At 45.3% G+C, this 26,571-nt stretch overlaps 1 protein-coding gene across 3 annotated transcripts in view; it reads left to right on the forward strand.

Annotated features, from left to right (window-relative positions):
• The window catches only part of ABCB10 (ATP binding cassette subfamily B member 10), a 34,248-nt gene extending 7,883 nt beyond the window's left edge, over positions 1–26,365 (forward strand). The window contains exons 2-14 of one of the 3 annotated variants that reach the window (XM_049645064.1): positions 2,541–2,741; positions 3,607–3,809; positions 8,035–8,169; positions 9,190–9,336; positions 10,360–10,495; positions 15,431–15,526; positions 16,902–17,111; positions 19,150–19,229; positions 20,714–20,894; positions 22,321–22,364; positions 23,763–23,797; positions 24,247–24,305; positions 24,381–26,364. In XM_049645064.1, the coding sequence (XP_049501021.1) occupies positions 2,541–2,741; positions 3,607–3,809; positions 8,035–8,169; positions 9,190–9,336; positions 10,360–10,495; positions 15,431–15,526; positions 16,902–17,111; positions 19,150–19,229; positions 20,714–20,894; positions 22,321–22,364; positions 23,763–23,797; positions 24,247–24,305; positions 24,381–24,466 (1,613 nt within the window). In that variant the 3' untranslated portion in view covers positions 24,467–26,364. Of the gene's footprint in view, positions 1–2,540; positions 2,742–3,606; positions 3,810–8,034; positions 8,170–9,189; positions 9,337–10,359; positions 10,496–15,430; positions 15,527–16,901; positions 17,112–19,149; positions 19,230–20,713; positions 20,895–22,320; positions 22,365–23,762; positions 23,798–24,246 lie in introns of all 3 variants that reach the window. The other 2 variants (XM_049645063.1, XM_049645062.1) reach the window with 2 other exon arrangements.
• Positions 26,366–26,571: the final 206 nt, after the last annotated feature.

A 26,571-nucleotide genomic window follows, 5' to 3' on the forward strand; every position in this document is an offset into this window, starting at 1 on the left:
CAGTGTTTGGGTATTTGTAGTTTAACAAAGGTTGTCAGAAGGTTGTCCGCTAAGGTCTTCTCCAGAACAGGATGTCAGGAGGCCTCGAGGAAGGAAGAGAGCCATTGTGGGAAATGTTCCCTCCCTGAACGCCTCCCCTTTCTCCTAGCGCTCTGCCAGCCAAATAACCGTTGGCACTGAGTCTGCTCTTTGCTCTTTTTTAAGTCTAAACAAATATTTTTGATTGAAGTCTAGTTGATGTGCAAAGTTATATTCGTTCCAGGTGTAATATATTGAATCATCAATTCTGCCCTTTACTCCGTGCCCACCACGATAAATGTAGTCGCCATCTGTCACCAAACAGCATTTAGTACTGTATTATTGACTGTATTCCCCAGACTGTACTCTGCATCTCTGTGGCTTATTTATTTTATAACTGGAAGCTTGTTCTAGTTCATCTCCTAAATCTATCTCTCTCTCTTTTTTTTTTAATTTTTTGTTTAACGTTTATTCATTTTTGAGAGACAGACAGAGACAGAATATGAGCGGGGAAGGGGCAGAGAGAGAGGACACAGAATCTGAAGCAGGCTCCAGGCTCTGAGCTGTCAGCACAGAGCCCGACACGGGGCTCGAACTCACGAACTGCGAGATCATGACCTGAGCCGAAGACCGACTGTGCCACCCAGGCACCCCTGTATCTGTCTCTTGATACTCTCTCCCACCTTTCCTCTGGTAATCTCCAGTTCTCTGTATTTAAGAGTCTAAAATATTTTGTTTGTCCATTTGTTTTGTTTTTTATGCTCCAAATGTAAGTGAAATCACGTGCTGTTTGTCTTTCTTTGTCTGACTTAAACTTGCTCAGCCTACTACCCACTCGGTCCATCCATATTAGAGCAAATGGCAAGCCCTCGTGCTTTTTTATGGCTGAGTAATATTCCACTGTGTGTGTGTGTGTGTGTGTGTGTGTGTGCGCACACGCACGCGCGTGTACCACACTACCCATTCATCTGTGGATGGACACTTGGTATTGTAAATAATACAATCTGTATTCTTTTTATTGAGGTTACGTGAAAGTAATAACCTTTAACTGCAGTGTTAGCATTAGACAAAACACCAAGAGAAGCAATTGCTACTTGCAGGGTGTGAGAGCTCTCATCTCCTGGGGTTCAGTCCATGTCGTGTTCATCTAGGAGCCTCGCCATTGACTTTATAGTGGTGGTACTAGGTGGGTTCCTAATAGGACCAAGCTCAAAAGTACGCAGTAGCACATACCCTGTCCCCCAGTCACCCTGGTCTTAAGAAGGAACTTTTGTTGCCTGCGTCTGATTCCTCTCCTGGAGTTGTCCTGTGTGTATGCAAACTTCGAAACCAACAAGAAAATGTTAACATCTGGGTCCTGGGCTGCTTTCACTAACATTGTAGCTTGGTGACGTCAATACCTATAGAGTTGACCCATTCTTTTTAATAACTGTGTAACACTCAGAAAATAAATGCTCCTTTATTGATCTAACTTGTTCCCCATTTGTGGATGTTCCGCTGGTACAAGTAATGCTGTAACGAACATCCGTGAGGGTACATGTTTTGCATACACATAGGGGAGTATACATAGAAGTTAGAATCTTAGAGGCAGAATTGCTGGATCAAAGGGAATGTACATTCACATTTTAACCGGTATGATCGCATCACTCTCCGTTGCATTTGTACCACTTTGCACACCCACTAACAGTGCAAATGCCCCTTTTCCTACAGCTTCTTCCAGCACGGTGTGTTATTGATCTCTGATTTTGCCAATCCAGTAGATGAAAACTGGAATACCTTTGTAGTGTAGATTTGCACTCCCTTATTATGAATGCACTTACCTGTTTTATGTGTTGTTCCTGATTGGGTTTTCTCAGTATCTTCCTTTCTGTTAAGACTCTATCCCACTGTTTTTTAGACGGATGAACAATTGTGTTATTATCTATTGTCCTATCATGCCAGTACTCTGGTGCTTTATTCCCCAAAGCAGTAAGATTAAGAGGGAACATACCACATGTGTCATGGATGACAGCAACTGCTTTCCAAAGGTTATTTAAAGTTTTGAAATACTATACATAATTCAGAGATTTACCTGCGTTGCTTGATCTTCAAGCAAAGATACAGTTCAGATGCCAGGGAATAACCATGTGTAGCATGAATGTAGGAAAAATCTCATCTGAGATAAACACCAAGATCAAGCGGCAGGGAGGGAGGCCAGAACGGATTTTCAGATTTTCACAGTCAGCTCTTGGATATTCCTGGCAAGGAAGACAGGATCAAACCTGGGTAAAAGCAAAAGTCATCTTCTCTGGCTACTTGGGTATGCTCGGTCACCCTCCTCACTCTGTCCCTGGAAGCTCCTTGGTTCTTGCCTTTAGTCAAGGGTCCGGGAGCTGAAAGAAGGAAACCCGCAGCACCTGCTCTGCGCAAGCTCTGAGCAGCGCACGCTCTGAACAGCTGCTGCGGGCAAGACGCTTGGTGAATTCGGCGCCCCGCCCCTCGCCGAATCACCCCCGGGCCTGAGAACTTCCTGTGTTTTCTAGCCGCAGTTGGGTTTCTGGCCATGTCCAGTGTCATCACCATGTCCGCTCCCTTCTTCCTGGGGAAGATCATCGATGTCATTTACACAAACCCCACCGTGGACTACAGCTATACCCTGACCCGCCTCTGCCTGGCGCTCAGCGGCGTGTTCCTGTGCGGTGCTGCTGCAAACACTGTTCGCGTCTACCTCATGCAGACTTCAGGTAAAAGGGCCCTCATCTTGCCGAGCAAGGCGTTCCAGAGGATTAGCACTGGGGCTCACGTGGGGTTTCGTGCGCTCCAGGCCCCCTGTTCCTCTTTTCCCACAGTCCCATTCAGCGGGGACAAAGCCCCATGTCTGGCCAGACGTGGGAGCTACGAATATTTTTCGATCCGGCACTCACTTCTCAGCTCCCCTGGTACGTGGGTGGAAGGGAGGGAAGCCGCCTGTCTTACGGGAGGTTCGCGGGCGCGGCCCGTGGACAGGAGGCTGGAGTTCTGAGCCTTCTCCAGGGAGCTGTGGAAATCTCGCATGCTCCGTGTTTGTGTTTCCCCTCCAGTGGGCACTGGGGCGATGGTGTTTTACAGCCTTTCCGTGATGAGGCCTGGCTGTTAACAGGCCGGTGACAACCACAGAAATCACAGAGCCCGGGGTGCCCGACTCTTCCGTCGGCTGCTCGCCACTTAGCTCATAAAACGCTCTGCGGATGATTAACCGGCCCTTGCTGTTGCCGAGCTCAGTACAGAAAAGGATTGCCAAGGGGGAACAGAATCAGCTTTGGGGAAGTTAGCCTAGGAAGCCTCATTTGTAAATAGCACTGCTTAAAATGTCTCTCAGCGATCAGCGATCCTCTGTTTTATCCCCAGATCCCCTCCTGCGCATCCACGGTCTCCGCACGGTTCCTGAGGCAGAAAGAGTGCTCGTTACCAGTGTGTGCGTGTCAGTGTGCTGGGGCTCAGAGGGGCCTGTTGCCGGCAGGTGGACGCAGGGCCCCAGACGTGCTGGGAGGAGGTTGATGACAGCGGCCCGAGCCGCTGCCTGTTAGCTGGCTCGACCCAAGCTGATGCCGTTCTTGTTTGCTTTTGCAGGTCAGCGCATTGTGAATAGGTTGAGGGCTTCGTTATTCTCCTCTCTTCTGAGGCAGGAGGTTGCTTTCTTCGACAAGACTCGCACTGGAGAATTGATTAACCGCCTCTCCTCGGACACCGCACTCCTGGGGCGCTCAATTACCGAAAACCTGTCGGATGGGCTCAGGGCCGGGGCCCAGGCTTCCATTGGCATTGGCATGATGGTACGTCGGCCTGGCTGGCATCGGCGCCTTCTGGTCAGGGCTTTGGCCTGTGCTGGGCCTGTCAGTCAGGGGATGAGCTCTAGCTGAGCTGTTCTCATCGCCCCGTAAGCCACTTAGCCAGGAGTGCTGCCACAGAGGCACGGGGATGTGGGGCTTGCATCCTCCTGTGCGGCCTCCTGCACCCTTCATTTCTCCAGGATGACTTCTTATCTGGAGCGTGCACCATTAACATTTAGGAAAGATTGCATTATTGCCTGGGTTTTCTAAGAATGTGTGAAAGAATGTTGCTGAAAAAAGCAACAGGTGGAAGGAGCGCTTTGAGCGCCAAGCTGTGTGTTAGAGGAAAGGTAAGTAAGTTGCATTCCACCCGCCTCCCCCCGGCCCACACCAAAAAATGCAGTAAAGCTGCTATTGCTGTCTTGACAAGACCAAGGGATGGTTTCCTTTCCTCTTCATAAGGAAGACGATAAATTCTATCCTGTACACGAGTGGGTCTGTACTCCACTGAAGTGAGCCCTCTTTACTCCCGCAGCCCCTTTTCCTGCCTTAACCGGGTGGCTTGAGCACCGTCGTCTGTTTGCCTCGCCTCTTCAAACCCTGTTTCTGTTCAGACCTGTGCTGGTGGCCACTAGAATGTAATGCAAACTACATAGGTCATTTTAAACTTTCTAGTAGCCACATTTTATTATTATTTTTAAATGTTATTTATTTATTTTGAGAGAAAGAGAGAGAGTGTGAGCAGGGGAGAGGCAGAGAGAGAGAGGGAGAGAGAATCCCAAGCAGGCTCTGTGCTGTCAGCGCAGACCCCAAAGCAGGGCTCGATCTCATGCACCGTGAGATCCTGACCCGAGCTGAAGTCAAGACTCTGACACTTAACTGATCGAGCCACCCAGGCGCCCCTCTAGTAGACACAATGTAAAAAGCAGAAAGAAATGATTTTTTAAATGTTTATTTGTTATTCTTAAGAGAGAGCGAGAGTGAGAGCAAGCAGGGGAGGGGCAGAGAGAGAGGGAGACAGAGAATCGGAAGCAGAGTTTCCACTGTCCGCGCAGAACCTGACGTGGGGTTCGAACTCACAAACTGTGCGCCGAAGTCAGATGCTTAACTGACTGGGCCACCCAGATGCCCCAAGATGAGATTAATTTTAATAATGTATTTTACTTAATCCAGCATAACAAAGCATCAGTTCCACATGTAATTTTTGTAACAATTATTAATCTGATATTTAATATTATTTTTTCATGTTAAGATTTCAAAATCCAATGTGTATTTTATACTCATGGAGCATCTCAATCCGGATGCTAAATTTTCATTGGAAATATTTCAGCTGTATTTAGATGTCATAACATTTGCCATTGAAAAGGTAGATTGACATGCCAGAACTTGACCTAAACTTGACCAATAACTGAATAGAAATGAAATATTGGTTTTTAAGTTTAAATTTTAGTGAAAGCTAAACAAATTTAGGGATTCAGTTTCTCAGTCACACTGGCTCCATTTGCAGTGATCAGTGGCCATGTGGCCCTATCATTGTGAGCAGTGCAGTCCTAGATCCCCAGAGTGAAGATTCTAATTGATCCCATCTCCCAGGTGGAGCAGCTTGGGTTTTTGTCCTCTTTGCGGCCACGTAGCGCTCAGTCCAGAGCAGAAGGACGTACTGCCAACCTGAGCCGGTAAGATCTGATTTATGAAATGAAAAGCCGCTGTGAAATCCCGTGTTTTCTCAGGAAGACCCATCCTGCACTAAAGCATCATTCCTAAATATCGATAGTTCTGGGGCTCAGGAAAAGTTGGGAACCTCTTCCTGTAACAGTTTCAGACAGTTCAGAATAAGTCCGATGGCTAATCAGAAGGGGCCTTAGTCTGCTCAGGCTGTCTTAACAAAGTACCACAGAGCGGGTGACATAACCGACAGAGATTTACTTCTTACAATTATAGAGGTTGGAGTCGAAGGTCAAGGTGCTGGCCAAGTTGGTTCGTTGTGAGTCTCTTCTATTGGCTTGGCTTGTAGGTGGCCGCCATCTTGACGGGTGGTCACATGGCCTTTCCTCAGTGCTTGCGTGCAGGTTCTTAGGGGTCTCTTTTCTTAAGGACCCTGATCTCATCAGGGCCCCACCCTTATGACCTCATTTCACTTTAATTACTTCCTTAGAAGCCCCATCTCCAAATATAGCCACACTAGGGTTAAGAATTCAGCATATAAATTTGGGGAGGGCACCAACATTCAGCCTCATGAGTTGGCATCACCTGGGACCTGGTCTTTAGCCCTGGAGGAACAAGAGTAGCCTTAGTTTCTCACAAGCTCCCTGGACCTGACCTCTGATAAGTCTGCTGACAAGAACCTAGTAATGTCTATACCAGACTGCAAGTTCAGTAATTTACATTACGGGATCTTCCTTCCTACAGTAAGATGTGTGTTCCTGGGGCGCCTGGGTGGCTCGGTCGGTTGAGTGTCCGACTTCGGTTCAGGTCAGGGCCTTGCAGTTTGTGAGTTCGAGCCCCGTGTCGGGCTCTGTGCCGACAGCTGAGAGCCTGGAGCCTGCTTCAGAGTCTGTGTCTCCCTCTCTCTGCCCCTTCCCCACTCGTGCTCTGTATCTCTCCGTCTCTCAAAAATGAATAAACGTTAAAAAAAAAAAAATGTGTGTTCCTGCTCTTCCAAATGCTCCTTTTTTGGTGACAGGACCCTGCGTTAGGCTTCAAAGACTTACTACCAAGCACGGAACCAGAGCAGAGAGAGGTGGGTGGTGCCGAGACATTCTGATGGCTATTCCGGCCCCACCGCAGAGGACGCCCCATGCAGTTGGTTTGCTTGAGCTCTGTCGGATTCAGGCCCCGGAACTGTGAGGCCTGCCTTGATTGCATCCCTGCCCCTGCACATGGCCTGCAGGTGACCTGCTGGACTGCACGGCCTGTGTGCTCAGGGTGGATCGGACCATAAGTGGTCAAAGGTGCCAACCACCTTCCTGCCTCAGGGCCTTTGGGCACTTGCCCTTGTAAGACCCTATTACACCTGCAGTTATCCTCTGTGTGTCTCTCTCTTTTACCCATCTGCTATCTAGCTGTCACTCTGATAAAACTCCACATGGATCAGCTGTCTCCCAGGGGCCTGGAATAGTGTGAGCTGTCTGTAGGCGTTCAGTAACGGGCTGTTGAATAAACGATTGGCTGATCCATTTATCACTGTACGTTTCGGTCTGCGACTTTTCCTCAGCGTTTTAAGAAAGCCTCATGCCGACTATACTATTTCCCGTGCAGATGAGATTTGGCGGATTTTAACCATTTGTTGAAGAGACGCTGGTACCATTGAAAATCCAATCACCGAACTGCAGGGTTGGCAGGAACCCCATTATGTTATGTCTATAGAAGTTGATTATTTCCGGGGCGCCTGGGTGGCGCAGTCGGTTAAGCGTCCGACTTCAGCCAGGTCACGATCTCGCGGTCCGTGAGTTCGAGCCCCGCGTCAGGCTCTGGGCTGATGGCTCGGAGCCTGGAGCCTGTTTCCGATTCTGTGTCTCCCTCTCTCTCTGCCCCTCCCCCGTTCATGCTCTGTCGCTCTCTGTCCCAAAAATAAATAAAAAACGTTGAAAAAAAAATTAAAAAAAAAAAAAAAGAAGTTGATTATTTCCTCCTTGAGCAGCTCCAGTTGCTAGAAACTTCTTAGGTTGAGTCCACATCCCTCCTGCCGAGACTTCAGTCCTCTGAGCCCTGGAAACAGCTCCAGCTCTTCTTCCACTTGTTAGTCCTACTTTCACCTGATCGTCGATTGATACGGGGTTTTGTGGTGTCTTTGCCGTCTTGGCCATTTCAGTGCGACGTTGCTCTGGTCATTCAGTGCCTTAGAGGGGATCCAGACTTGAATACAGAATTCCTGGTGTGGTCTGGCCAGCGTAGAGCAGCCTGGGCCTCCTTCCTTCACTCCTGTCCTGCCTTCCCCCCCCTCTCTCGTTGGACAGCATGGTCTAATGTGCACACAGCACTGTACTGGCTGTGGTCCAGCACTGGACGGTAAAATATTTCCATCCTTTCTTCAGCAGCTTTGTCCGTATTACCCCTGTGTGGTGTGCTCAGTGCTCAGGGGATTTTATGAAGCTTGAAGGTGTCTGAATAACACACACACACACACACACACACACACACACACACACACACCTGTAGTAGGTAATGAAAGTGTCTTGCTGCTCTATGTAACAAACACCTAACACCTTTTGGCTTTTGTTTTTGACAGTTTTATGTCTCACCTCAACTGGCCACTTTTGTTTTGAGTGTGGTGCCTCCAATATCCATCCTTGCTGTGATTTATGGACGTTACCTACAGAAGCTAACCAAAGTTATGCAGGATTCCCTGGCACAGACCACTCAGGTAAAAGCCCTTCCCTTACGTGGTCTCCGCTTGGAGGAGATGTGCTTCTGCTTTTCAAAAAAGTACTGAACTTTTCCTTAAGGGAGCCCTCAAGAAGGCTAGAAACCCAGACTAGGTTTCTATAGGCTAGAATCCTATAGATTCTATCCTTCTAGAATAGGCTAGAATCCTAGAAACCTAAAATACCCTGCCTTCTAGACTAGATTACTACCCACACCTTGAAGTAGATCCCACTTGACTAAACATTGTGTGAACTCTCTAGTTCTTTACCATCACTGTTTCTTATAGGATCGAAAAGCTCATTATATTTTGAAAATAGTGTCTGTGTGACATTCTGTCCTTCGTTAATTGATAAGTGAAGCTTTGCAATGCTATCCAGTATTGCATTTTTTAAAAACTAAACATAGCTGTTACATTTTCATGTTACAAAAAACATGGGTGTTTATAATTGAGAACTTGAAAATATCAAGAGAAAAAATAACACATATAACTCTACCTCTCAGAATGAATGGTATTAACATTTTTGGAGTCTATCCTTTTTATCTATCTTTTTCTCTGTATAAAAATATATTTCACAGGGCACCTGGGTGGCTCAGTCGGTTAAGCATCCAACTCTTGATTTCAACTCACAATCTCACAGTTTTGTGAGTTCGAGCCCCACGCTGGTCTCTGCACTGACCACACAGAGCCTACTTGGGATTCTTTCTGTATCTCCTCTCTCTCTCTCTCTGCCCCTACCCTGCTTGTACTCTCTCTGTCTCTCTCAAAATAAGTCAACTTTAAAAATATATATATACTTCAGTATCTATTAGCCCCCATTTGCCTTTCTATCTACATATATATGGCGTGTAAATGTGTAAATATAACAAAAATATATTTGTTTCCAAAAATAAAATTGTTCATATACTCTGCTTTGTAATCTATTTTAATGTCTTAAAAATGAGAGCCCCATTTTAACTTAGCTCTAGAAATCTTGGAATGTGACTTTCCTCCCCTGAAATGTATTTATTATTCTCCCAGCTAGCTGAGGAAAGTATTGGAAATATAAGAACTGTTCGAGCTTTTGGGAAAGAAATAACAGAAATAGAGAAATACACCAGCAAAGTGGACCACGTGATGCGGTTGGCAAGGAAAGAGGCATTTGCTCGGGCTGGCTTCTTTGGAGCAGTAAGTAGATCATTTTGAAAAGAGTGCAAAGGACAGATGTTACGACTGAAACAGATTTGTATTCCCTTGACTTTGCCGTAAATAGAAAATAATTCTGTTCCACTTCAAGATTAGTTCTAAGAGTTCATTTTTGTGAAAGAAGAGGAAACCACTACATGGGACTAAGCGGCGGTGGGCGATGAGACCAACACGCGTGGGGGCAGGCAGATCCCCAACATGGCCCAGACCAGCCACGTCCGCCTCACCGGGGAACTGTCTAGAAGTGTAGACCCTCAGCTGCACCCCAGGCCTACAAATCCAATGCTCTGGGGCTGCTCCCAGCCACAATCTGTTTTAACAGGCCCCCAGGTCGCTTCTGATGCAGGCAGTTTGAGACCCACTGGGGATTAACCGAAATAACTTCAGTGTGTTTCAAGAAAAAAGTATGACAAAAATGATCTCATTGATCGCAATGAACTCAAATACAACACTGAACTAGAAAATCACCACGAGCGGGAAATCTATACCATGTTCAAATGGGAAAGAACTTCAGAGGTGATTCAGTAATGGTCATGATTTAGGGACACAGAGGAAACAGGCCCAGATGAGGCAGCATTACCAAAGACCATGTACCTAACAAAGCTCAAGGCAGATCAGAGACAGGACTCCAACTTCTTGTCTAGCCTTTGCTCAGGGCATCACATTAAGATACATAAATGCATATGCTTGCTGTGCATTCGTCTTGTTGTTAGGCAGGGAGGCCTTAATGTCGTGTTTTCCTTTGCAAACCGAGTCCGTTGAGTAAAATAGGAATCTGATGGGTGACTTAGCTTCTAGGTTTTCACGTTGATGAGATCATTTCCTTCAATACTGTGATCTTTCCAAAGTAGTTTTTTATTTGAAATTCAGATTAAAACTTAGTGTTCTGGGAAAACCTTGTTGTGATAGTTAAATGCAAAAAAGAGACTATAGGCCATATTTACACTTTTTGCATTTAGGTTTCTGGCTCCTACCTGAGGTGTCTTCATTTTCTTCATTTGACAGACGGGGCTCTCCGGGAACCTGATTGTGCTTTCTGTCCTGTACAAAGGAGGGCTGCTGATGGGCAGTGCCCACATGACCGTGGGTGAACTCTCTTCCTTCCTAATGTATGCTTTCTGGGTTGGATTAAGCATTGGAGGTATATAATTTAAATAGGCTTGGGAGTTACAAATTAAAACTCAGCTTATTGTCTCTGCAGTAATAATTTAACTTTGCCATTACACCACCTCTCGTCAGTTAACTTCAACTGAAAAAAACATTTCCTAGAATGTTAGTCCAAATTGCCTCTGAAAGAAGATGTAAAGATATGGGTGCGATCTTGCCATGTAGGTGAGCAGTTCCTTGGCTGGGAAGGTGAGGATTTTCATAGGCCTCTTGTGGCTCATTGAGCTCAGGGTCATACTGGAGCCGTATTTTCCAACTTGTATGTTAACACAGCTTGCTGGCTCTGGTCCTAGGAGGTGGGATCAGCAGGTGGGGGCTCCGGGACCTAGGAGGTGGAAGGAAGGACAGTACTGAACAGGTGTGCACACAAAACCCACGGTTCCTGTGGCTCTGGTAGTTACCCGACTGACAAATCACCGTGAAATAAAATTCCTTTTGTACCAAGTCAACCACATTCAAAACTGATGAATAGTCGTAAGTATAAATCAGAAAGTGCGTGAAGCAGAGTCGCTTGCCTTGGTCCAGAATCTCTCGAAGTTCAGCTTCTGTTGTTGAATCCTGGCCAAAGGGAAGCAAGTTCTTGGAGACAAGCTGTGTGAAGTCTATGAAAGTTTTCTTTCCTGTACCTCGCCTGCATGCCCAGCCAACAGGGGACAAATGATTTCCTGCCTTTTGTTTTCCTCCTTCCCTGAAAACTGAGATAGAAAGGTTAGATAAATAGCTTGAGGTCTGGCCAGCGGAACTCTGGTATCCCACCATGGCATCTCAACCCAAGACTTTTATTTTCAGGGTTAAAGCTAGAGGCTTTTCCTTAGACGTTGGCTGGCAAGTGAGGATATTTTCTGGACTGAGATTTTGAGAGATCCCTGAAAAGAGCATGTTAGTTCTGCGGGCTGCTCTGGAAGAAAAACCTGATTCAGACCGGTCAGGGTGCTAAGTGACTTGGGAAGTGAGAGGGTCAGTTCGAGAGGACCCGGTGAGGTGGGGTTGCTCTCCTCTCCACCCCTGGGATGAGCCTGCTGGGCCACAGGGTCTCACACCTGGGTGGTCGTGTTCCTTCAGTCTTCTGTCCTGCCCGACGGTGGATTTACCTTCTACCACTTACCCTCTCTGCGGCCTTTCTTTCACATCCCACGCTTGACTGCAGTCTGCTGTCCTCCCCAGCCTCCCCCAATCTTCTGTTTTCTGCCACAAGCTGCTTTGATCTTTCTTAGTCCCTCCGCTCCTCGCACCTGCTTTTCTCCAAAATTCTTGACCCGACAGAAGCTTTGTTTTGGGGTCTTCACTGCCTTAGTTTTTGTCCTGACAAGTTCGCAGCTGTGTCTCATACAGGAGTAGGTGGGAAACACGGTGTACCGGGTGACTGACTGGGAGTTAATTCCCTCCCCCAGTTACGGAAGCTGCTGCTGAGGCTTTGTCTGTGCTCGAGGTTTGAGGGTAACTTTGCTTTCTGAACCACAGTCTGTCCCATGACCTCTGGTCACTGCCTGATACAATACCTGCCATCTGGGGCCAGAGGGAGGAGAAAAGGTGCGGGTAGATGGGTGGGGATCTGTGACCACACGGTTTCCCCACATTTACAACCTAGATAGGTACTTAAGGCTATAGGAACTTGATTCAAGAAGCTGAAACAGATTTTAAATGTTTTTGTGAAGCTCACTGTTGAAAATAATCGCATGATGAATCTGTAAGCAAGAAATTCTATTTTGTTGATTAGAATGTATTTAATAATTAAATGTTAAAGAATGTTTAGATGTTTTCTGCTTAGAATAGCATACTGAAAAACAAATACAACAAATTCTATGTATATTCGAGAGAGGATCAGAAGGGCTGTTTGAAGAAAAGCATGCTTGTTTGTTTTGTGCCAGAGAATGCCCTTACATCTACCTAGCGAACCCCAATATCTCATTTCTTATTTATTTTTATTGAGGTGAAATTCACCTAACGTAACGTGAACCGTTTTAAGGTCTACAGTCCGGTGGTATTTTGTACATTCACAGGGTTATGCAACCACCGCCTCCCCTTGGTTCCGAAATATCTTCGTCACCCCCCACCCCCAGCCCAAAAAGAAAATCCCATACTCGTTAAGCAGTCGGTTTCCATATCCCTCCCTCCCCCAGCCCCTGGCAACCACAGTTTGCTTTGTGTCTTCCCGTCTTTACTGGAGTTCGCATAAAAGGAATCACATAATATGCGGCCTTGTATGTTTGGCTTGTTTCACTCAGCACGTTTTCACAATTCGCTCACATTGTGGCGTGCTTTGGTCCTTCCTTCCTTTTCACGGCTGAATAATACTCCGTTGTATGGGTGGACCACGTGTTGTGTATCCGGGGCCATTTTGCTTTGTTTTTATTTTCACTATGTTGAACTACCTCCAACTCCTTCCCTCCTTTTTTCTTTTTTTTTCTTTTTTATTAATAGAAGATTTGTTAGAGGAATTTTAGGTTCACAACAAGATTAAGCAGAGAGTATAGGGAGTTCCCACATGTTCCCTGCCTCTACGCGAGCACAGCCTCCCCATCAGCATCCCCCACCAGAGCGGCACATTTGTTATCATTGACAAAGCAACACTGACAGGTGATTATCACCCAAAGTCCAAAGTCCATCATTTACATTACGTTCACTGGTGTTGTATATCCCATGGGTTGGAACACGCATCTATCATTACAGTATCATACAGAATACTTTCACTGCCCTAAAAGTCCTCTGTGCTCTGCCTATTCCTCCCTTCCCTTAACCCCTGGTGACCACTGACCTTTTTACTGTCTCCATACTTTCACCTCTTCCAGAGCATCATCTAGTTCAGATAGGCATCTTTCATTTCATAGGTGGCATTTAGTGTTCCTCTGTGCCCTTTCAGGACTTGATCGCTCGTTTCGTTTTAGCACGGACTAATATTGCATCGTCCGACGTACCACGGTTTCTTTACCCACCCGCCTACTGAACGACATCTCGATTGCTTCCAGGTTTTGGCATTATGAATAAAGATGCTCTAAAGATCCACAGGCAGGTTTTTGTGCCAACGTGAGTTTTCCCCCTCTCTGGGTAAACCCAAAGGAGTGAGATTGCTGGGTCGTAGGCAAGAGTATGTTCGGTGTAAGGAACTGCCTTCCAAGGTGGCTGTGCCATCTCGCATTCCCACCAGCAGTGAATGAGAGTTCCCAATGCTCTTTGTCCTCGCCAGCTTCAGGTGTTGTCAGAATCTTGGATTTTCATCCTTCCGCTAGGTGTGCAGAAGTATCTCGTTTTATTTGCGTTCCCCCCGATGACATGTGATGTCACCTGTAGATCTTTAGTGAGGTCTTTGGGTTCAGGTCTTCTGCCCATTTTGTGATCGGGTGGTTTTCTTACTGTTGAGTATTAAGAGTTCTTTGTATATCGTGGATACCTTTGTCAGCTAGGTCTTTTACAAATATTTTCTCCCAGTCTGTGGCTTGTCTTCTCATTCTCTCTGGAGAGCACAAGTTTTTGATTTTAATGAAGTCTAATTTGTCAGTTCTTTCTTTCATGGATCATGTGTTTGGTGTTGTGTCTACAAAGTCATCACCAAGCCCAGAGTCACCTAGGATTTGTCCTATGTTAACTTCTAAGAGTTTTATAGTTTTGTTTTTTACGTTGAAGTCTGTGATCCATTTTGAGTAATTTTTGTGAAGGGCATGAGGTCTGTGTCTAGATTCATTTTTTTTTTTTTTTTGCATGTGGATGTCCAGTGTTTCCAGCACCACTTGTTGAGAAGACCATCCTTTCTTTATTGAATTGCCTTTGCTCATTTGTCAAAGATCAGTGGACTATATTTATCTGGATCTATTTCTACCCGGTGCATTTTTAATTCAACACGAAGAATTTAATCCACTGTATCTTGCACAGATTTCCACAAAAAATGCACCAAAATACCTTAGAAAGAATAGTTGAATTGCATTTTTGTGGCATCCTTACTGCATGTTACAAGTATATGTTCTTGTGGTTGGCATGGCCTAGTGTACTTGGAGTTTGTTTGCTTTAAGTCATTAATTCATTCACAGTTCAAAGGGGACTTTGGGGTACCTAGGTGTCTCAGTCGGTAAAGCATCCGGTTCTTGATCTCAGCTCAGGTATTGATCTCAGGGTCTGAGTTCAGGCCCCGTGTTGGGTTCCACACTGCGTGGGGAGCTTATTTAAAAAACAAACAAACATGGGGCGCCTGGGTGGCTCAGTCGGTTAAGCATCCAACCTCGGGTCAGGTCATGATCTCACGGTCCGTGAGTTTGAGCCCCGCATCGGGCTCTGTGCTGGCTGCTCAAAGCCTGGAGCCTGCTTCAGATTGTGTCTCCCTCTCTCTCTGACCCTCCCCCATTCATGCTCTGTCTCTCTCTCTCTCTCAAAAATGAATAAACATTAAAACAAACAAAAACAAAGGTGACTTTAAAAAGAGATTGTTGGAAAATTTAACTTTTCCAAATTCCTTTTCAGTTTTTAGCCTAGTAAAAGTTGTATTTGTCGAGTGCTTGAAACGGGGTTTGATTTTGCAGATATGAATTTAAAATGAATATTGGGATGTTTTATATTCCTTTTAAGTAAGCATTATATTCTATTTGTATTGCTCTGTTTTTTCACTAGGTAGCTTTTCTCTGTAACGTTGTGATTTTAATTCAGTGGTTGATTACTGTGGCTATATGCATTTGTAAATTCCCAATCAAACATGAAATCTGTATTAGAAATCAGTGAAATCGGAGGAGGAGAAGCTGAAGGCAAACAAGGGTATGAGATAGAGGGAATTTTGAGTACAGATTCCCAGGCAGTTGCCTCAAATCCTGTTTGAAAGTGAACAGATGTTATATTAAAAGCAAGTTACCGTTACTGTTTGCAGAGGGCTGTAGCAGATGGTTGTTTCCTGGCATTGGTGATGAGTATGTTTGCTTCTTGTCCTTAGGTCTGAGCTCTTTCTACTCGGAGCTGATGAAAGGGCTGGGTGCCGGGGGACGCCTTTGGGAGCTCCTCGAGAGAAAGCCTGAGCTGCCTTTTGACGGTGGGTATCCCACGGGTTTGTTCTTTGCTGGGATTAGACAAATGTTGCTTTGGGGGTGTCTGGGTGACTCAGTTGGCTGAGCATCCAACTTTTGATTTCAGCTCAGGTCATGATCTCGCAGTTCACGAGTTTGAACCCCCTCCCTTCCCCTCTGTGCTGGCGGCTCAGAGCCTGCTTGGGATTCTCTGCTTCTCCCTTGCTCGCTTGCGCTCTCTCTCTTTCTCTCTCTCAAAATAAATAACTAAACAGTTAAAAAAAAAATGTGGCTTGGGACAGTTAGACCAGCTCTACCTGTGAAGGCTGAGCATGACAAGGATGTTGTCCTTGCCACGTTACGGAAAGGGTGATCAGAGGGGCAGGTAGTGGGAGGGGAAAGACAAAGGAAGCGTGGGGGCTGACCATGCAGTGTGTCAGTCCTGCCGGTGATTTGTTACCACCAGCAGCAGGAAGGAAGCGAATACCACCCGGGGGTACAGATGGGAAGGGCCCTGGCCAGTCCGCCAGATTTGTCTTCTGTAGGGCTTTTGATGTTTGTGTTGGGGCGAGGGTGGGGCGGGGGGGGGAAAGGAAGGCAGGTCACACATTAAAAGCCTCCAAATTTCTTGGCTTGGGGAGGGGGGTAGGGCTAGCGGATGCTGGTGTTAATTGGCTAGAGCCATCTCCTTCGTCAACTCCTTCCCTAGAAGCTAGTGCTCCAGGGAGCTACGTGACCTAGAAGCAGTGGCCACTCCGTCACTCGCTGACTCCCAGGACACTGATTGCTGCTCAGCCCCAGTATTCTCCAGTGTGACAGGCTGGAGGAAGTAAGCCTGGCTGAGGGAGATGGAGTGGCTTCTCCCGAGTCATCGGCAGGGTGAGGAATACGAGGACAGAGCAGCCCTAGGATCCCTCTGGCTCTGCGGCTGGTGTACAATGCTCAGCCCTCTGTCATCCTTCTCTCAAGACATTTAGAGAAGAGAAGATAAACCCTGCACCCAAGGAACTCGAGGTGGCGGCACAGAGGGGGAAGGCAATCGGGTTCGAAACCAGACTGCCCTACGGGTGGACTGTAGCCCCGCTGCCCGTTGGCTTGGGCAGGTGGTTGTCTCTGAGACTCCGTGTCCCGTCAGTAAAACTGGGACAGTCAGCTGCCCATCAAGGCCATGAGGCTCAGACGAACGCAGAGGTATCGTGCCTCGCACAGAGTGCGTGCAGAGCAGGCTCCGGGCGAGCGTTAGACGGAGGCCTCTTCCTGGCTTGCCCGGGAAGGGCTCACAGTCCGGGGGAGTGTGGTGGCCGTGGCCCGGCACCGCCTGGAGTCAGACGAGTGGGAGAATGGAGTTCCGCTGTCCGTTCGATCTTTGCGTTAAGTAACTCGTATTCTGTCTTGTTTCAGAAGGGGTCGTTTTAAACCAGGAAAGTTTCCAGGGCACTCTGGAGTTTCGGAACGTGCATTTCGCCTACCCCACTCGCCCGGAGGTGCCTATATTCCAGGATTTCAGCCTTTGTATCCCATCAGCGTCGGTCATGGCGCTGGTTGGCCCAAGTGGTTCTGGCAAATCAACGGTGCTGTCCCTCCTGCTGAGGTTGTATGACCCCATTTCTGGTGAGTGGGTCATCACCTGGTAGGGTGGGAGGCCTCTCCAGAGCCCCCCTACCCCTGTGTTCTGGGAGAGGACCAAATTATGCAACGACTTGTAGTGTGAGACTTCTGGATGCCAGAGGGTTTGTTCCCAGGAAAGGAAGCCCCTATACAAGGGGGTCCCTCTTAAGAGTACACAGAAGCCCCGTCAGGCAGTTTGTAGAGTTCCTGTCTGGCCTCTTCAAGTCCCGAGTGACTTCCTGAATTCTGCCTCCTCTCCCGTGCCGGTGTCTCCTTCTGATGTCCCCATCCTGGGAGAGGACAGGCAGGGCTGCCCCGCAACTACGGGAAGGTGCCCCACGTGTGGCAGAGCATCACTGCCCAGCAGCCGCGGAGTAAGTGCCTCTCTGTGCCAGCCGCTCAGCTTGTAAAGCTTCTCTGGAAGCCTTCGGGCTGCATCCGCCCATGAACTGCCCCGTGGCCAGCGTGCAGACGGGTGATTTGGCAGTCCGTGGTTCACTTCTAGTTTGTGACTGCTTTCTTGAAGTCATTTTGAGGTAGTAGGAATTTTTTTAATGGATTTTTCTTGCTCTGGTTTTTATTTTGTTTTTAACTGGATCATAGCATCTTTTAGAGCGGAGAACATGTTATTTTACTTCCTTATGTCCTTTGTCAATTAAGATGTAATTGACATATAATATTATATTAGTTCTGGGTGTACAACCTGATTTGCTGTATGTATATCTTATGGAAGGTCTAGTTAACATCCATCACCACACATAATTATAAAGTCTATATCCTTCTTTACATCAGAGCCTGAAGTAGATAGTCCTTATGTATGGCTTTCATTCTGGATTGAGACAACAAGGATGTTTCTCAACAAGAAAACAACTGCTTGTTAGTAAAAAAACACATCATTAATTTAAAATGAATACGTCTCGTGGCTTTTGTAGCTGTGCTATTTGGTTAAAACGAGAGAGCTGGCTGTGTGCCAGATAAGTATTTGACTTGCGGATCCTGACCCACAGAATAGCCAACTGCATTAAAATGGGTGTTAGCTCCACTGTTTGCCTCTGAAATCCCCATTTTGATTCACTCTACTTGCTATAAAATTCTGAAATGAGAAAAATCCTAGTGAAGTGAATGCAAAGCAAGTCAGAATATTAAGCCTGTGGTTTCTTTATCATAAACTGCCTTATCATAAATCCCAGCCTTGGGTAGACTATATATAAATATATATACACTTGTACTTTTTAAGCCAAAGACCTCAGATGTTTGCCAGTTGGCGAACGTTTACAGCTGGCTTGTAGAATCCCACACCACTGAGAAGGAATGGCATTTCTGAGTCACCATCACCGTCACCACCAAGCATTACTGAGCGTCGTAGAATTAATTCTGTTAGCGAGGGTCGCAGGGTTACATCTGATTATTTAGATGTTCTGCTCTGGTATCAGATTCTCGGTGGCGGATAATGATTCTCCTCCAACTGCGTTTATGCAGGAAGAGATATTTTAAGGAAGAATAAAAGAGCCAAAAAAAAAAAAAATCACTGTCGGGGTTAAACTCCCAGGACACGTCTCGTAACTTCACTGCAGAACCAGGCCTTCGAGGTGGTTGCTGACGCTGACGTGGCCCGCAAGCTCCAGGATGAGGCAGCCACCGTCACAGGTGCCAGCTTCAGAGCCGTGCCACCACCGCCAGCGTCTGTGACAGCCAGCGGGCACCTCGCTGCTTGCCCCCTTCCATGTAACTCTCTCCTGAGTCAGTTTCGCACAGGTGCATCTTCTTGCGGGGCCCTGAGTCACTCCAGAAAGGAAGCTATTGCAGCAAAGTGAGCTGCGTGGTTGAGCGAGGAGACGGGCCGGTCAGCTACCCGCCGCAGGGAGACGGGAGACACGGAAGTTCCATGAAACATGTTGATTTTAGATTCCGTTTGGAGATTTTGAATGTACTTGTAATCTTTAAAAGAACCGAGTGTGGAATTTTTCCACCAGATCCTTTCTCTGTTGTCATGAGTCATTGGCCCCGTGACACTCCGTGACTTTCCTCTCCTCTCTACAAGGAACTATCAGTCTCGATGGCCATGATATCCGTCAGCTAAATCCAGTCTGGCTGAGATCCAAGATTGGGACAGTGAGTCAGGTAGGAAGAGAGGTTTCTATTTTTATTGTACTTGTCCTTTCACTTTGCTTTTATTATTTATTTTTGCCTTAGACTGACCCTCCCAAAGGAGAAGGAAGTTTTCCAGATGTACCGAACTGAGCTCACCCACGGGTTTTGTAGATTTGGAAACAGAGCTGTATCCTGCAGACCTTAAATACTCGATCCAATCGAAACCGATTTTTATCAAAAGCTGGGGACTAATGTTACTTTGTAGAGCAGATAGTCTAGAGGGTGAGGAGAAAACAATAGAACTTTTCTACGTTTTACTGACTCCTCCACAGTTCCCGTCTTTGTCACCAGCACAGTCTACGGTTTCCCACAATGGGCTTCAGGGATAGTAAGCAAGCCAAGGTTCGGGCGAGAGCCGGCGTCTCCTTGCAAAGAGGTCGCGGATTTCGAGGCAAAATTGTTAGTGTAATACGGCGGCTTTGATGGGGCTGTTTTCCCGAGACCCTTTGGCGCGGGGAATTTTTGACGCAGTTGTTTATATTTTTATTACCAGGCTATGTGCACAGCAGGCATATCTGAGCCTCCCCTCAGACCTTACCCCTGCCCCCACTCCCCTAGGCGAGGAGCAGGGGCGGGGGGTTGCTTGGTTGTATAAGTATACCAGCAGTGCATATTGTTTAGGGATGAAGAAAAGAAGCTGGAGGTTTATTTGCTTCTCAGGACTGTTCCACAGGGTTCTGTGAAAATGCCATGTCCCCACCCTGGTTTGTGTATATTTCTAAAAGTAATGAAGAGAGATGGATTCCCCCCTTGATTCTCAGTGGGAAGCCCCAGCTGGAAAATTCAGGTGGACTCGGCATCTTCCATACCTGACAATTCCTAAGGGGAGGAGCTTGCATTTATGAAGTATCTACCGTGTGCCAGGCACCTGCTGTGGAATCTCATTTCCTGCAGTATAATGATGAAATCAGTCCTGTTCGTGGAACAACATGAATTTTTTAGAAGTCGGCTGGGCGAATTTATGGAGAACGAGGGAGTAGAATTGAGAAAACAGTATACAGCTGGCCCTTGAACAACATGAGTTTGAACTGCATGGGACCACTCATATGTGGATTTTTATAGTGCAGGACTGTGAATGTGCTTTCTCTTCCTTATGATTTCCTAATAACATTTTCTTTAGCTTGCTTTATTGGAAGAATACGGTATGGAATACATAGAACGTACAAGATACATAGTAATCACCTGCTTTATGTTATCAGTAAGGCTTCCAGTCAGCAGTAGACTATTAGTGGCTAAGTCTTTGGGGAGTCGAAAGTTATACTCGGATTTTTGACTGCACGGGGATAAGCACCCGTCTAACCCTCATGTTACTCAGCGGCCGACTGTGTGTTCTTGGGGAGCAACTTAATAGTTTCTTAGATATAAGTACTGTATTAAGCTTCACTATATTTACTAGATATGTTTGAAGTCTGTGTTGAAATTTGCAATAAATATGTTGTATTTCCAATTTGCAGGAACCAGTTTTGTTTTCTTGCTCAATTGCCGAGAACATTGCTTACGGTGCGGACAACCCCTCCTCGGTGACTGCCGAGCAGATAGAAAAAGTGGCTGATGTAGCCAATGCAGGTGCTTTCATCCGGAATTTCCCCCAAGGATTCAACACTGTGGTCGGAGAAAAGGGCGTTCTCCTCTCAGGTACCTTTTTGTTACTGCTTTGTAGCGAAAACTTGCTGTTCCAAAGAACTCTCCAGCATTTCGTATGGCAGTATTAATTTCTAATTAGGCTCTTGTCCTTAGAGTTTATGCAATTTGCCTTTCCATTTTCTAAAATTTCTTCTGTATGTGGACTGCTCCCCAGTGTCCTTCACTTTCCACCCCAAAGGTGTTCCCAGATTCCCACGCAGTGTCCCACTGAGTAATAGCCACAGCAGCTTTTTTCTCACCTGAGAAAAAATGTGTTTTGCCACTTGAAATCCTTGAATTTTGCAGAAAAGAAGACAAACACAGGGTAGCAAGATGATCTGTCCAGGGAGGCAGAGGCTGTGAATCAGGAACAGAACTGAAATTGAAGAATTCTTTATTCCCCACTCTGTACTTTGCCCGTTAGACCAGGAGTTTCATTAAAGGGCCAGAGAGTAAATATTTTTAAAAAAGATTTTTTAATGTTTATCTAATTTGGATGGAGAGAGAGAGACAGAGAGAGAGAGAGAGAGAGAGAGAGAGAGACAAAGTGCAAGTGGGGGAGGAGCAGAGAGAGAGAGAGGGAGACACAGAATCCGAAACAGGCTCCAGGCTCTGAGCCATCAGCACAGAGCCTGATGCGGGGCTCGAACTCACAAACTGTGAAATCATGACCTGAGCTGAAGTCGGACACTTAACCGACTGAGCCACCCGGGCGCCCCGGTGGTTTATTCTCTTGGTTTTCTCCTGTTCTGTGCACGCACACAGACTGTTCCCTGTGCCTGTTGTCCCCCAGGAAAGGAAAGACAAGAGGACAGCATGAAGACGGAAGGTGTTGGGAGTAGCGCCCTGAGGTAGAACAGCAGAATGACAGGCCCCAGCACCACGGATGCCCTCTGCGCCCGTATCGGCTCCCATCCCCTTCACATACTGTTCAGAGACCCCTTGATGTCTTGAGTTTCTGGTTTCCTTGCCACACGGGATGTTCTGCAAGGGAAGCGGTGCGTGTAGCAGTTAAGAGCATAGGCCTTCGCTGTTGGTTCACACCTCCGCTCTGCCACCTACCAACTATAGACCTCAGACTGATTATTTTCTGCCTTGGTTTTTCATCCGTGAAAAGGGAATGATTACAGAATCTACTTCATAGGGTTTTTTCAAGATTGAACGAGATAACATCGTAACACATTCAGACAGTGCCCGGCACATCGGAACTCCTCAGTAAATGTTAGCTATGATAATAATGTTTGTTACTAATTTTGAGGTTGGTGAGGCGACAGTATATTTTAAACAGAGGTCTCTGTCCCCCGACCCACCTCAGCTGTGACTAACTGGAAGAAGCTGTCTTCAAACTGCCGCGTAGCTGATCAGAAAATCCTATTACCAAGAATTTCTGTTAAGGCTTTCAAGTTTTTTAAAAAAAAAAAAACATTGTCATTGTCAGGTGGACAGAAACAGCGGATTGCAATTGCCCGTGCTCTGCTTAAGGTAAGCTTCAAGCCACTTGGCCGGGATTTTTTGTTGTTCTTGTTATCATTTTTAATTAGAGAGCTTATCATTTGTAATTTACTACTCTTCTTCCTTTTGTTTTTTTTTGGAGGGGGAGGCGAGGTACGTGGTTGAGAGTTCTGGTGAAAGATGGGTGGGGAGTGTTCCACCGGCTACGTCTCGTCCCAATTTAACAAGTATTTCTTGGATATGAGGAGCCCAGGACTAAGCTAGAGTTGTTGGAGGGAGAGAAGTTTGGCACATGAACCTTCCATCCTGAAGTATACAGTCTCATGAGTGAAACAGTGATTAATTCAAAATATCAAACAATACAAGTATGATTCCTTGTATCGTCTATAGTCACCTGTTCAACTTAATAGTAGTACAGACTGGAAATACTTATACAGGACTCCTAAGAAGAGAGGGAAAGCCATTTTAGCTTAAGGCCCCAGACATTGTATTTCTTAGCAAATGATAGCCTTCCCCTTTGTTGTATAACTGTTTTCCTCAGGGTTATAGGTGAGGTTTTACTTTTAAAACTTTTTTTATGAAAAAAAATTTTGTTTAAGTTTATTTATCATTTATTTTTTGAGAGAGAGTGAGAGTGCATGGATGAGGGAGGGGCAAAGACTGAGGGAAAGAGAGAGATTTGTAAGAGGGCTCTGTGCTGACAGCACTGAGCTCGATGCAGGGCTTGAACTCACAAACCATGAGATGACCTGAGCCAAAATCAAGAGTCCGACATCTAACCAACTGAGCCACCCAGGTGCCCCTAAAACTTTTTTTTAAATGGTTACTTATTTTGAGAGAGAGAGTGTGTGTGAGTGAGGGAGGGGTGGAGACAGAGAGAGAGAATCACAAGCGGGCTCCAGCTGTGAGCTCAGAACCTGATGTGGGGCTCGATCCCACGAGTCGTGAGGTCATGACCTGAGCCAAAATCAAGTCAGACACTTAACCGACTGAGCCACCCCGGCGTCCTCTTAGGTAAGGTTTTAAAAAACAGCTATATTGAAGCATACCATAAAATTCACCAGTTTTAAATGTACTTTTCAGCGACCTTTAGGAAATTTACAATTGTTCAACTGTCACATGGTCCAATTTTAGAACATTTCTATCACCCCAGATTCCCTTATACACACTTGTAGATTTTCTTCTCCCCACCTCTAGTCTCAGGCCATCACCACTGTAATTTCTATTGCCTTGCTGGACATTTGAGATCAATGGAGTCCTACAGTTTGTAGAATTTTGGGTTTGGCTTCTTTCACTTGGCAGAATGTTTTCAAGGTTCATCCCCGTTGTGTCGTGTATCAGTACTTTTTTTTTTTTTTTATTCCTGAGAGTTTGTGTTTTCCTAATAAAATTGTGTTCCTTTTCTTTTTAACATTTTTCTTTCTTCAGAATCCCAAAATCCTTCTCCTAGACGAAGCAACCAGGTGAGGATATCTTAATCGTATGTATGATTGTATAAGCTACATTCTTCCTTTACCAAATATTACTCCTTACTTCAAAGTGATACAGCTGAAAAATGCCGTTTTCCCCCCTTCCACTTTAAAGTGACCGAGTGTGACTTAAGGAGGCCAGTGGACAGGCTGAGTCGTAAGTTGAGTGTTCTAGTCTCAACCTAGACACGCTTGTGACGAGCCCCGAGTCACTCTACTCAGCAGCGGTCCCGCAAGTTGTGTGGAAATCAAGGGTTCCGAGCTTCCTTTGTAGTATCTTTACACTATAAGAAGTAGATAGTAGACCCAAGAGGTTGTCATTTTGATCGCAGTGAAAATTCACTGCCGGTTCAGGACAGCTGTGTGTGCAACAGGAAACACGTAAATACGCAGTATGGGTGGCACTGACAGCTTTGCTTTCTCATGTGGGTTTCCTGTTTAAGTGCCCTGGATGCTGAAAATGAGTACCTCGTTCAAGAAGCTCTAGACCGACTCATGGAAGGTAGGACGGTGTTGATTATTGCCCACCGTCTGTCCACCATTAAGAATGCTAATACGGTGGCTGTTCTTGACCAAGGAAAGATCACAGAACGTGGGAGACATGAAGAACTTCTTTCAAAACCCAACGGGATATACAGAAGATTAATGAACAAGCAAAGTTGAGTCCGCATAAAGAAGTGGTTCCCGATGAAGTGAACGCGAGAGACTTTAGAGCGAAACATGGTCACAGGAATAAACGAACTTAGAGAGAGGATGTGAAATCTGGGAGTCACACTGCAAGTTATCTTAAGTATGCCGATTTGTTCCCAGGGTGGGTAAAATATTGTTTTGAGATGCACCTGTTCTCAAGACCTTTTTATTCAGAGTTTTAATCACGGTAACTTTCTAAATGTCTCTAGCACTGAGATTATTTTCAGGTGTTTTACTTTCTTTTATCTTGGAATACTTTAGTTAATATAACGTGGCACCTCATTTGTTTTTTCTTACCTGCCATTACAGATTGAAACTATTGTCACATGACAATTTTTAAAAGGGGATTTTAAATAAAAGGCTTAATCATTTTAGGTGAGTTTTCCAATCACTGTGTAATCCTCTCGGTAGTATTCTACCTCCTTTGTGTCTAATTTTACTAGAAGATGAAAATCTTACCTTTTTTTAATTCTGATAATCTCATGAAGTGAACCTCACATACAGACCTACAGAAATCGTAAACATCACATGACAAGATGGGAACATTTACATTCCATACTTCCTGTATTTTCAGAGGTATGAGAGTTTAGGAATATGTGTTCCTCTGGGATGAGACTGTTTGAATGTGTGTGGCTTTCAAAATCCTTAGCACGCGAAAGCCTGACGAGTTTTAAAAAGGGTTAAGAAGCCTATCCTTTGAATAAGAAAACTTCTATTTTCATTATTCACGCATTTGTTACTGTGGGAAGTGAGGCATGAACTGCCAGGTATTATTAAGAGGTAAAAATGAATTCTACCTTGAAGTCACCCAAAGGCATGTCTTTTGACAATTATCTTTAAAAAATGTATAATTCCTAACCAAATGTTACTTTCATCAGTTAAATACATTTGAAATTTCACTCAATGAGGCAAAAACCTAAATAATTTTCAACCCTAAAACATTTGAAAAAAGCTTAGTTCTTTCTATTCTGTACAATGTCATGAAACGTTAAGAACTTGTCACTCTTCTAAAAAGAGGACAATAGTCATTTTTATTTATGGTTATAGTTTTATGCACTCAAATGCCTCGGAACTCATAAAGCAATGCTGAGAGCCGTTAGATTTGCCATATTTCAAGCCAGTGCTGTTAATTTGCTGTTGCCTCAAGAAAAAGTGGTTTTTTTTTTTTTACATTGACGATGCCAGAATCTAAGAAATAACTATGTTGATGTAATGAAAATAGAGGTTTTCCCTTGTTCTACATATTTATTAGTTCACTGATTATACTGGAAGGAGAAATCACTACTTTATGACAAGCACAGAGTATTAGATTTCATTCTACATAAAGGAGTTTATTATTGAATAAAGTGAACTCAGTGAATGAACGAACTCTATGTTCTTTGAATTAGGAAGCAGTACATCTGTGACAATCATTTTCACAACCTTTACTTGCATTCTTTATACAATTTGCTGTTAGGGTGTGGTTCTCAGAAAGCAGGCAAAACACAACGACAAGGGTGGATCTCTTTGTGCCATAGAAGTATTGACAAAATTGAATTTGATCATTACATTTTATTCTCTAATACAAAAATGTTCAATTGTGTCTTTAGGGAACATTTTATATCCTGGATTAAAATTTATAGTGAACTTTATCTGTGTCTGTCACTTCTTACAGAACTTTATCACATTCAGTTTCTCACTAGAATTTGGCTTTGGAGATTCAGAAATAAGGGAAAAAACTGACATTACAAATAAAGTGAGTAGTAATTACAAGTTCCCTTCATTTCCTCTTTACCTAAGATTGTTACTGTCTTTTTTATTTTCTATTTATAAACTGTTAGAAGTTGAGGGAGGGATAGTAAAGTATCCCCCAAACTGAGACAGCATTGAAAGACTGGAAAACGAAGCAGGTGACTCCATTCAGCTTACACACAGTTTTATTCAAGGTAACTTACTGATGGGAGTTCGGGTGGACGACCATCCAGGCAGCTGCACAAATATTCTCCGCAAAGTTGAGACCTTAGTCTAGAGATTTTATAGGGCACTATAGTGAGATCAAAGGGCTTGCATGCACCTGACCTCGAACCTGTAATTAGATC

Source organism: Panthera uncia, chromosome D2, assembly GCF_023721935.1.
Source record: "Panthera uncia isolate 11264 chromosome D2, Puncia_PCG_1.0, whole genome shotgun sequence".
NCBI classification, from domain to species: domain Eukaryota; kingdom Metazoa; phylum Chordata; class Mammalia; order Carnivora; family Felidae; genus Panthera; species Panthera uncia.